The sequence below is a fragment of the Aulonocara stuartgranti genome (assembly GCF_965226115.1).
Source record: "Aulonocara stuartgranti genome assembly, chromosome: 16".
Classification (NCBI taxonomy): Eukaryota; Metazoa; Chordata; class Actinopteri; order Cichliformes; family Cichlidae; genus Aulonocara; species Aulonocara stuartgranti.
In genome coordinates this window covers 14,680,494-14,692,804 of record NC_138952.1, presented here as the reverse complement: position 1 = coordinate 14,692,804, position 12,311 = coordinate 14,680,494, and the positions used below count along the sequence as shown (strand labels likewise).

At 42.2% G+C, this 12,311-nt stretch overlaps 1 protein-coding gene across 2 annotated transcripts in view; it reads right to left on the bottom strand.

Annotated features, from left to right (window-relative positions):
- Positions 1–732: 732 nt before the first annotated feature.
- myo10l3 (myosin X, like 3) overlaps positions 733–12,311 on the bottom strand; it is a 59,404-nt gene continuing 47,825 nt past the window's right edge. For both annotated transcript variants that reach the window (XM_082508668.1, XM_082508667.1), the window contains exons 25-40: positions 11,572–11,695; positions 11,028–11,271; positions 10,811–10,906; positions 10,529–10,622; positions 10,192–10,247; positions 9,910–10,052; positions 9,212–9,406; positions 8,869–9,026; positions 8,376–8,499; positions 7,711–8,008; positions 4,745–4,952; positions 4,451–4,587; positions 4,155–4,278; positions 3,613–4,068; positions 2,628–2,819; positions 733–2,444 (exon numbers count right to left, since the gene is read on the bottom strand). In XM_082508668.1, the coding sequence (XP_082364794.1) occupies positions 2,340–2,444; positions 2,628–2,819; positions 3,613–4,068; positions 4,155–4,278; positions 4,451–4,587; positions 4,745–4,952; positions 7,711–8,008; positions 8,376–8,499; positions 8,869–9,026; positions 9,212–9,406; positions 9,910–10,052; positions 10,192–10,247; positions 10,529–10,622; positions 10,811–10,906; positions 11,028–11,271; positions 11,572–11,695 (2,754 nt within the window). In that variant the 3' untranslated portion in view covers positions 733–2,339. The remainder of the gene's footprint in view (positions 2,445–2,627; positions 2,820–3,612; positions 4,069–4,154; positions 4,279–4,450; positions 4,588–4,744; positions 4,953–7,710; positions 8,009–8,375; positions 8,500–8,868; positions 9,027–9,211; positions 9,407–9,909; positions 10,053–10,191; positions 10,248–10,528; positions 10,623–10,810; positions 10,907–11,027; positions 11,272–11,571; positions 11,696–12,311) is intronic.

The following is a 12,311-nucleotide window of genomic DNA, read 5'->3' as shown; positions in this document are numbered from 1 at the left end:
AGGAGAAAGTATCCTCTCTTTTAAAAGCACATGGCACCACAGCTTAGCTTTGCAAAGTTGCATCTGAACAGACCACAAGACTTCTGGCGCAATGCCTTCAAAACAGACGAGATTAAAGTGGAGATGACTGGTCATAATGCACAGCACCACGTTACTTGAAAACCAAATACAGCATATCAGCACAAACATCTCATACCAGCTGTCAAGCATGATGGTGGAATGGTGATGATTTGGGTGTGTTTTGCAGCCACGGCATCTGGGCACCTTGCAGTCATTTATTCGACCGTGAACTCGTCTGTAAAGTATTCTAGGGTCAAATTTGAGGCCATCTGTGTGCTACAGAGCAGGACAATGTTCCCAAGCACAGTAAAAAATCCACAAGAGAACAGCTGAAAGAGAAAAGGATCAGGGTGTTGCAATGGCCCAGAAAAGTCCTGAGCTCAACCTGATTAAAATGCTGTAGCGGGACATAAAGTCTCGTCTTTTCTTTGGTTTGTGTTTTGTTTCATTTCCATGTGCTGTTTTATCCCCCCCCCCCAACTGGCCATGGCAGTTTGCTGCCCTCCCCAAGCCTGGTTCTGCTGAAGGTTCCCTCCTGTTCATAGGGAGTTTTTCCCTCCCACCATCAGGAAAGAGTTTACTCACAGAGAGTGGGTCTTTACCTTACAGTATAAATGTTGTCATGTCAATATGTTGTCAGGTAGATATGATAAAAGACAAGATTCAAACAGCTTTTGAAATACAATAATTTATTAAAGCATCTTTAAATTCTGATATAAAACATTTTCTGATTCTTCTTCAAAACAATCAGAAATCTCAGAAATACAGTCATCATCGATGGCAAGATCAATCTCTGGTTTGGCCGCCGGCAGCTGACCAGAGCGCCTAAAGTGAGTATGATTGGAGAGCTATGGAAGACAGTGATGTAATGTGAGGTAAATACTAAGTTTAATATGTTGCGATCGCATCATCCTATCATGAACTATACTGTAGGTTGGCATAAGCTTGATTCACTTGTGTTCTTTAACAATGGCATAAGCGCAGCAAACGTCTTCTGGTTAGTGAGACAGAAACTCAGCGAGTTGGGTGCTGAGGGCAACACACACAGCAATTACTTCAGCAGTGGCGAAAGCTGAGAAACATGACACAGAGTGGCTAAAAATCAACAGTAAGTTATGAACAGCTCGTCTGCTTCTGAAACACATCAGTTTTTCTGCATCGCTCCGTCCACAAATAACAGACACAGAAACTTACTACAAAACTGCGTCACTGCATTTCAAGAACACAATTCGCTTCTCCCAAACAATTTTTACACTTCAATAAATAAATAACCCATCCTCACATGGCTGCTGACATCGCTTAAAACCCCCCAAACAAACAAACAAACAAACAAACAAACAACAAAAAAAATCAGAGAAGGCGTTTTCATGTATGCTTTGTCAAACACGTCCGCGAACATCAGCTTTGGCTTTTACATACACTCAGCTCAAACATGACATCAGCTCGACTCAGAGTGCCTGTTTGAGGACAGAAGCACAAATATTATGACCGATTTATTCATCATCGCCTTATGAGACAATACAGTGTTTATAGACACTGTGGTGCAGTTGATATTCACATTTAATTTCTCGTTCTTGTCTTACACGAGGCAAACTGCAGTTAGAACTGCAACTCACCATTTTATATTATGATCCTGCAAGGCCACGTCTACTCTTAAAACTATTACAATAGCCACAAGGCAAAGTGAAGAGGCTAAACTTTCTGCTTCCTGGGAGAATGACAGTTATTTTACACAATAACCTGAGGGAAACTCCATTTTAGGGGAACATTCATCACAACGGATTGCAGTATTCAACAGAATAACCGCTTTTAAAGGTGCCAGTTCAGTCAGTGTTTGTTTTCCATTGCAACACATTTACGACCTCTAAATGGGGAAGAAAAGCGCTATAGTGGCAATCAGAGAGTTGAACTGTCGATTTTGCGATGAAATTTGGGAGGAAAGAGCACGCGAGCTCCTGCGAATTAGCCTGTACATTAAAATAAATCCGTGAAAGGACACCTGAATAGCTTTTCAAGTAACGTGAGAAAGGACCAGTGTAAAGAGAAATGCGATCAGCTGACATTTTCGGCGACTGCACGGAGGGCGGCGGCACACCATCGCTTGAATGGTTCCCACATGTGCTTCAAGCAGTAAAGAATCAACATTGTGTCATGGCAGAAAGGAATCTTTCTGAGTGGAGATTGCCCGTGTTGCTACGCTGCTCAAGTCAAAATCTCTGTTGCCTTTCCTTTGCCAGGTGTCGGTGGCTGAGTGCGTGCTGTGGTCCTGCCCAGTGGAATCACCTGATCCAGCTGGTTCCATAACTGGATACAGACTTCACACTGCAGCGCTTCTTCACGATCATGTTTATGTAAGCTTTCATGATCTTGGTGATCTCTCCAACCTGCCAATATACAGATGAAAGTTATTTATTTTTAAAAGCTGCACTAAAAAAGTAATGTTTAAATTAAGGGGAACCGACTCCTCTTTGTCTGGAACTGTGGCCCTTTTGTTCTCGCCACAATGTTTTATCACTCTTGGAAAAGAAGCTCCCGCTAATGAAAACAAAGAGGACAAACATGTGTACCTGCGGGGTTTCAAAGAACATTTCTCTCTCATCCACAGTGATCTTGTAGGTGCAGGGCTGTGGAGCACCAAAGAAGATGATGTGTTCATAAGGAAAGGTCTCCAGAGGCTTTGGCTCCCCTCGTTTGTAGACGGACACATTCTCAGCACTCACACTTAACCACAGATCATGTGGAAATCCTCCTTCTTTGCACTGCCAAGACACGAAAATACAGTATTATCAATTGTCAGTTTAATATTGCAGGCTGATAATGAACTAGGCAGACTGGGTATAGGCCAGATATAATGATAACCCACATATATACAGTTTCTTTGCTATTATCGTTATAAAGTTTTGGCGTTTCAGCTCTGAGTTACATTCAAATCACACCAGCTAACCAAAGGCATCAGTATCATCTTTGGAGCTAAGAAATCCCACTACTATGATGTCATGGCTTTGAAACTTAAGAAAAAAAAACAGCTAAGCACAGCTCCTCCTGTAATGGAAGACAAATCAAACAGAAAAGTCCACTTCAGATGAGGTTGGGGTTGAATGAAAGGTTCAAATGAAGGAATTTCACCCAGAGGTTGAAGGTTTTGCGTCACATGAGTCCAAATATGTGAAATTTGCATTTCTAAATTTACAGGCCTTTCACTTCTATTTCTAAATGTACGTTCAGGTTTTAGTTGCAGATGTTAAGGCTTTTTTTTACGAGCTGAAACAATGTAACAGGTCAATGTCAGTGTTCCTGCTGGAGAAACATTAATTATGATGATGTAGGAAAAGCAGTAGCAGGGCGATTAATCACACTTCAGTTTTCAACTTCAAAGAAATCATTTCACATAGTGAAGTGAACAAATTTTAGATTTTAAGAGAAAGAAAGCGCTCGATCAATACTTAGCATCTACAGGGTCCCATTGTTAATGTATCGGAAGTAATAATGCAGGGAATAAAAACTCGGACTGGTCCATTACTGACAGCAATGCGGTTTAAGATTTAAGCTTACCTCAACATCAAACAGTGTGGATCCATATCCAGGCCACTCTTTGATGATAGTCATATATTTGAGCATAGCCTGGTGCTGGTCCAAACCGTTGAGGCGGGACCATTTCTCCATGATGCTCGCCCTGGTTGCAGACATCTCCTCCTTTATCCACATCTCCAGCATCTGCTCCTCCTCCATGCGCTGCTTCTTCATGGAGCCCGTCTTCAGCCCGCGACGCAGCGTCCCATCGAGGAAACTGGTCCTCCGACGCTCCAAAGTTTGGCCTGACCCCGAGGCTCCACCCACCTTGGTAAACTGTAAGATGCGATTGCGCAGGCGACCCACGGGGTAGACGTTTTCCAGGTTCCACGTGACTCTTGTTTTGTCTCCATACAGAAACTGTAGGCGGAGAGCGGCAAGGTGCTGCAGGGTCTCTTCACGGGCAGGGAAGTGACCCCTGGTTAAACTCTCGTGGGCCTGAAGGAAGACGAAAAAACACAATGATGCAAACTATGCACTTGATTTTCTCTTAAATAAACTAGAATATGAATGGTTAAGCATACCTGCTCAAACATGAATGCAAACTCTACTCCTTCCTTTGGCATGCTTTCCACATCCAAGAAACAGTAGAGTTTGAAATATAGTTTCCATTGGCCTTCATCCTGGGCTTCCTCACTGCCAGCCAGTCTGAGGAAGAACGCATAAAACTATCACTTTCACATCTGTTTTTATCTATCACTGCAATATCTTCTTTTCTTCTCATCATGTCCTGGACATAAATGTTCATGTACCTCTTAAAGTGTTTGCATGATAAAACATATTATCTGTTAAAAATGTATCCATGTGGTGTAAAACATACCTTTCAAATTTAGCTAAAACATCAGCGACAAGGACCCTGCTTTCCACCGCTTTGTCAACACTGTTGTTGTGCTCAAAGAGGGCAAACATGTTCCTGCTGTCCTCCATTGCCAGACCTCTGATTAGCTTCTCCACCACCTGAACAATAAAAGACAAAATTAAAACCACGCCTTTAGGGCACATTAGTATGGCTCTTTCCCCTGCTGTGCATGCTAAGGTAAAAAATAAAAAATCCCAGCGCCGGCTTGCAGAGAAACCTTTAAAAATTTCTATGTTGCAACTGCAGATCGCTCACCTCTCCAGCAGTGGTGTGGGAGTTAATAGAAATCTTGCAGGAGCCTCCCCCATGGCAGTAGACTGCGGTGGTCATTTCCTGTCTGTTAAGCAGTGCAATAATTTCCTCTTGGGAAGGAACAAATTCTCTGGTCTTAGTCTTCTTCAGAGACTCACCAATGAAATGGGCAAACATTTCGATTTCTGTGCCTGGGAACAGCTCCTTAATCCTGAGGAAACAGAAAAAGAGAGCGAACAATAAGTTTCAGCCAAAGTACATCTTCCCATTGAGGTTAACTGAGCCACATCCATGATGGAAAATTTTACATGTTTAGAAACCACAAAGAGATACTTAATATAGGGAGTATAAAGTCTGCAGGACAGGCAGTCAGCTCCGAAGGCCCTATAACTTTTACATTTTTTATCTTAAGTCCAACTATGGGCCTAACTGGACCCGCAACATCAAGAACATTGATATGGACATTCTCACTACCAGTTTGGACAATGTTCAGATTCCGGACTTCTATTCTACTCCTGATGATTTGTTGTTATATTATAATAATTGTCTACGCACTGTCCTTGATTCTCTGGCTCCTGTAAAAACCCACTCTGTTTCCTTCACTCGCTCTGCTCCCTGGTTTACCTCTGACCTCCGAGCTCTGAAGGCCAAAGCTCGGCAGCTAGAGCGTAAATATAAGAAATCTGGTTTAACTGTTGATTCAGAAATCTATAAATACCATGTACTTCAGTATAAAGACTCCATTAACAAGGCCAAACAAAGCTTCTACTCTGGTATTATCAGTTCTTATGAGGGTAATGCTAGGACTCTGTTTTCAGTTTTCAACAAACTAATTCAACCCCCCAACGCTTTACCACCGCACTTCTATTCCTCTGAAATATGCAACTCCTTGATGCTGTTCTGGACTACGAAAATCGATAACATCCACCAGCAACTCAGATCGAATGTTGTGTCTACGCCCTCTCCAGAACCTTTTCTCCTTTTTGAGCCGTTTTCCACTTTTCATCTTCCTGATTTATCTGATATTTCCGAGTTAATATGTAAATCAAAGCCTGCCACATGTCATCTTGACCCCATGCCCACGGGACTTGTGAAATCCTGCCTCTCTTCTTTACTCCCACTCATCTGTGCTATCATTCACTCTTCTCTCACCACCGGTATCGTTCCCTCCTTATTGAAGACTGCTCTAGTCACTCCTATACTGAAAAAACCTTCTTTAGATCCTAACAACTTTAACAACCTCCGTCCGATTTCCAATCTACCCTTCATTTCTAAGATACTCGAAAAAGTGGTTGCAGCTCAACTTCATTTACACCTGGTTAATAATAACATCTATGAGAGATTTCAATCTGGTTTTCGCTCATGTCACAGTACCGAAACTGCTCTACTTAAAGTCACTAACGATCTCTTAATCGGAGCTGACTCTGGTCTTCTCACCATTCTCGTCCTTTTAGATCTGAGCTCTGCCTTTGACACCATTTCTCACTCTGTCCTTCTAAGCAGACTTTCCTCTCTCGGCATCTCTGACACACCCCTCGCCTGGTTTCAATCATATCTCCTCGACCGTTCCCAGTTTATTCAACTAAGATCATTCCGCTCTCGCCTATTCCCCGTCACCTCTGGTGTACCCCAAGGCTCAGTTTTAGGCCCTCTTCTCTTTATAATATACATCCTCCCTCTAGGTACCATCTTCCGCAAATTTGATCTTCAGTTTCACTGTTTTGCTGATGACACCCAGTTATATCTCTCTTGCAAACCTGATTCCTCCCTCCCACCTTCTTCCCTTACAGAATGTCTATCCGAGGTAAAATCCTGGTTTACCTCTAATTTTCTAAAGCTCAATGAGGATAAAACTGAGATCCTCCTTATTGGCACCAAATCCAACCTTTTGAAGGCAAACCATTTCTCACTCACCATCGATAACTCCACAGTTCTCCCTTCTCCTCAGGTTAAGAGCCTTGGTGTCATCCTAGACAGCACACTTTCTTATAAATCACACATCAATAACCTCACCCGTTCTGCCTACTTCCATCTACGTAACATTAACAGATTGCTTCCTTCTCTTTCCACCCAGTCTACGTCCATTCTTGTACATAGTCTTGTTACCTCCCGTATTGACTACTGCAATTCTCTTCTGCATGGTCTCCCCCAAAAATCCCTCCATAAGCTTCAACTGGTTCAGAACTCTGCTGCTCGCATTATCACCAGAACCCCCTCCTACCAGCACATCACCCCTGTTCTTCAGGAACTTCACTGGCTCCCTGTGAAATTCCAGATAATTTTCAAACTTCTTCTGCTCACCTTCAAGGCCCTTCATAACCTCGCTCCTTCTTACCTTTCTGACCTGTTAACCACCACTTGTTCTGCCCGTTCACGTCGTTCTTCTTCTTCTGTCCAGCTTACTGTACCTTCCTTCCGCCTCACCACCATGGGAAGCAGAGCTTTCAGCTGCTCTGCTCCCAGGCTGTGGAATTCTCTGCCCCCTGAAATAAGAAATATTGGTTCTCTCCCCCAGTTTAAATCCCAACTCAAAACTCATCTGTTCAAATCTGCATATTCACTGTGAATCCACTGTTTGTTCATTTTATCTTGTGCTTTATTTTATTGTTCTTATTCTGCCATTGTTTTACTAAGTGTTTTATCCTATTGTAAAGTGTCCTTGGGTGACTTGAAAGGCACTCATAAATAAAATTTATTATTATTATTATTATTATTATTTTGATCTCAACTCCAGACATATCTCTCCTTACTGTGACACTCATCTCCTTTACAAAATCAGAAGACACATGAACTCAAAACAACCTTCTTGGTGGTTTTTCCCAAGAAAATACGTGTCTCCAGCACCACATTTTAACATGAACACCCACACACATAAGCACTCATAAAATAAAAACAATATCAGTCATGCTGTCACGGCTGGATGGTTTGCAACCAGGTGTTAATTTTTTCTCCCTGGAACATGCCCATACCGTTTCAGGTGAAACTTGAGGTAGCGTAGGATGCCTCGGCTGGGCAAGAAGGTGCAGCTCATACAGGTCAAGAGATGCCAGTGGGCGCGATTGGCAGGACTGTTTGGGTGCGGGACATGATTGGTTTGCTTGATCAGCTGACAGTAAACCTCATCCCTTAATGGCCTCAAGTCTTGACAGGTCTGCAGGATTCCCTGGATGATTGGCACAGGGTCAGACACAGCCTCCATCTCCTGCAGCGAGTTGAAAATCTTCAGGGCCTCATCCTGCAGGCTGGTGTAACCCTTTTCTTTTTGCACTGAGGGAGACAGAAATGGGTAAAGTTAACCTTCAGCCTCGATACTGAACTTGCTCAGTTACCTTAAGTAACCAGTTATTTTACAACTGAGCACGTTTGAATAGTTTTAATGTATTTAAAGTCTAAATTAATGTGCAAGATTTGCAAGAAAAAAAACTGCTTTATATCCTAAAATAGATATTGTGGCAGATTCTGCTACTTACTGAAGAAATATACAACAATTTAAATTTTAAAAATCCATGAATAAAGGTACATTTTTCAACCAAAAACTGCTCAGCACTGAATATTTAAAATTTCCTGATTCTCGACAAGCAAATTCATCGACTGCAATAGTTTGTATGCAGCAGCTACAGGACAGCGCACTTACAGTGGATGCTGACGTCTCCATAAGGCAGAGGTAGAAGAGGGGAGTGCAAAGGATGCTGGGTATATCTCAGGATAGGGTTCCTCCAGTATGTCTGCTCCACTGCCTCCACGTTCAAACTGCTCTCCTGGTAAGACAGAGGAGCAGATTAGTAATCTTACCTTTCAAATCATCGATTTTTCTTACATAAAAGAAAGTTTACGCTTGATAAGAAAATAATAGAGCAGCAATAACGGCGATGATGCAGACTATCACTGTGGTAAATCGAGTACATGGCCAAGTGTATGTATGAAAAAGAGACTCAAACAAGTACTGAAGCAGGAAAAACTTAGGCCAAGAGAAGATCACAGCACACAGATAGTGAGTACAAGTACCTCACTTTATTACAGAGTGTGTCCTTGCCAGAGGTTTGCATGACTGAAAAAAGTTTGATTTACAAAAATGTCAATGAAATGTGATGTAGTCTGTAGTCAAAATGGGGGAAAACAGTAAATACCTTGATGTCTCTGATGAGTTGCTGTGTTGGAGTTTCAATGGGAACTTTGCTGTCTATGGCAGCCTGTATGGCATTCGCCCACCTCATGGCTTCATTCAGCATTTTGGTGTAAAGCCGATAAGAGTGTTTACGCCCATGGACGATTATATTCCAGTAACCTGGGTGAGAAGGAAAGATAATCATGCACAAGACAACAAAGTTTCAGTAAATAAACCATAAAGGCTAAATTGTGCACATTGGGGTTTATATATTTTCTTAAGTGTTAAAGCTTAGGACCCAAGGATAACTTATGTTTCTATAAGCATTAATTTATTAAGATGACACTGAAGTAAGTTTAACTGACCAGTGTCCTTGAAGACTTTCTCATCTGGCTGCACCACGGAGCAGAGGCTGTTGAGGACCAGTGTTCCCAGTTTGGAAGCACTACGCTCCGATGACTTGTAATAGTCCAGAGAGTTAGTGGTGAGAACAAACCAGCGCTTCTTCAGCTTCAGAGAAGTGCTTTTGGCTCCAGACTTCATCTCTTTATGGAGCCAGCCTGTGGGGGTAAAATAAGAAATGACGGCTGAGTTGTAATACCTTCAATATTCTGTTCACCAGACAATCACGTAGCGCACAGCTGTTAAACCAGCACATATAAGAGGGCTGTCAGGACTGATCTTCCATCAGTGAAGCACAACGCATCATCAGAGCCCGCCATTGTCCAGGTCACAACCTCCTCAGACCAAAACAACCAGCATACAGTTTGAGACGCAGCAGAGTGGGCAGTTTGATCATACACACAACACACTTCCATAGTCAAACTGATGGCAAATAACAAAGGAGGACCACCTAAAAAAATGTGATAAAAGTGTAATATATATTACAATAAGATGTGCAGTCTCTCTGTATATTTAAATTTTCATATTTCTACTTTTTTACTGGGGGTCTTGTGACTTTAGCTTTGACTCTAAGCTCTGCACATGTGGATGTGTACAAATGGCAAATAATCTTATCTTATCTTATTTAGATAGATTAAATCCAATATCAAAATCCTCTTACCTCTGACTATAAATTCCTGTCCATCAACCCTAGAGTCTCCCTTAGATTTTTGCAGCAGGCCTATCCAGTGGTGCATCTCCTCGGGCGTGTCTGTGTTGCAGTGGATCACTCTGTTAGCCGTGATGATCACAAACGAGTTTGGTCTGGGAAAGAAAACATAGCAAAATTGGGTTTTTTTGTCCTTGTTTTTGTTACTCATGTATCTGCTGTGGGACCACAGGCCAGGGTTTTAATACATATATGCAATCAGGCAGGTGTTGGGGAAAATTGCTCATTTCTTACCTGTCTGGGTTGTCTGACGCACAAACAGAATCAATCAAGCCAACATCTAATGTGCCCTGGACAGGGAAAAATGGTGTTAATGGCAATAATTGTCAAAAAATGTGTCATTACTACAGGAGTATAATCATCTTTATATAAAAATATATGTTTTTAAATCTAGCAATCTTTTAGGACCAAAGAAATGGATGGTGGTATGTGCACTTTTCTTCTTCAGTTTAGATTACTATATGAGCCAGAACTGGACTGCTATGCGATTCAATTTCATGCTTCTTCACTGTTGCAGAAATACGGAGTTGAGGCTGGGGCCCAGGCAGGAGAGAGGTAAAACAGCACTAACCACTGCATTCTTTGGGTTGGCCTGTTCGTGGTGCATCTCCATGAGCTGCTCCGGACTGGCGCTGTGGACCCGACTCAGCACATTAAACCAACCGCTAAATGGGTCAGAGGGAGTTCGAAAAGCAAAAGTCAGCAAAAGTGTAATTGAAAATGACACTGTGAACTTCCACTGGCAACCACAAGGGGGAACTTTATTTCTACACATCAATTTTAGAGGTGAAAGGAAAACACTATTTACAAAATAGCTGCAGTTTGTTCTGAGAAATCTGTGGATGTGATGTACCTGGCATCTTCAGGAGACTCTGCGTAGATGTGGTACGTCCTCTCCTCAGTTACGATATTCAGTGCATTTTCCTTCTCGTGATTGTCCACTATTTCCCTGCACAAACAAAAAGAATAAACCATTACTGCATGTGGCTATGTTTGTTTCAAGCTGGTAACAATGAGTTCAATCAAAGCTAAAAAATAAACAAATCAAAAAACAGGGAACTGAGTCTTACTTGGCTGCACGGATGTCGATGGTGCCTTTCAGCTTCTCTTCGCTGTCATTCTCGAAATACATGAGCTTCGACTCGCGCAGAACGAACCAGCGCATCTTCCAGTTGCGCCGAGACAAAGTCGACATTCCTCCTCCTTTCTTGTAAAGCCAGCCAGATTTGAGGGAGTCCTGCTTTGCGCGGAACCACATGAAAGTTTCGTCTTTCAGGACGCACCAGCGACGGCGCCACGGGATCATCAAACCACCTGAGAGGTGAGAAAAGGATGATAATTTATTTTGTTTACTGTGAAATCTCTCTACGACAGATGGAGATCGCACAACTTTGCGCACACAGAAAGATGCATCCCAAAAACACAACGCATGAAAAGCTCCCTCAGTGAGTTAAACTTCACAGCCCTCACATAAACCTGAAAACATCAGCGGAAAACAAATGCGTAAAATACAAAAAGAGCCTTCAAGAAAACTCACAAAATGGACATTAAAGCTGCACAAAGACAATGTGCATGCCTGCTGGTCAGTGTCGTGTTTTTATTAGGTCTACTCACTCTTCATGTAGAGGTAGCCATGGAAATATGGAGGCCCGGTGCCGTTCAGCAGATTCACTCTGCCATTACAAACTTCTTCATCTGTGTCAACATATCCATCATTGTCCTCATCGCTGTCAATGAACTGCAAAAAAAAGACATCAGCATTTGAATAGATTAGACAGACTTTTAAACTGAAATCTTAAAGTAATAATTACTTCAAAAAAAATCCACAAAGGCAGAAATTTATAGCAACAATTTAAGTTAATTTCGTTTTTTAATTTTTCTGATGGTGAAGTCGAGCTGTTATTTTGCACTTTAAGGGCCTAAAATCTGTCTGACTTTGTAGCCACGGTGCTGCCAATCTCCTTTAAACTTGGCTCACACACATCCACCCACACAAACACACACGTGCCATTACATGCACCCATCCTTCTTCCCCTTTGACATTTTGCTGATCTCACAGTGTTGGGTCGCTGAGTGCAGATTCACATGCTTGTCAGCAGAGCCAAAACAAACATTTTCAGCATTGCTGCTCAGCGATTCTTAAACAAGCCTTTTGATAAGACGCAGCCTTGCAGAAATGCATTTTCTAACCGACTTTAAGACAATCTCTCTTGAGGCAACACGAGGAAGTATAATAAGCGCTGAGGAAATCTAGGTGGGTTTCGGTGTACTGGAGAACAATGGCTTAAGTTAGACCGGATATGGAAACAGAAAATTCAGTGACCCCATGTTTTTGAAAACTCTGTGAGCAAAAA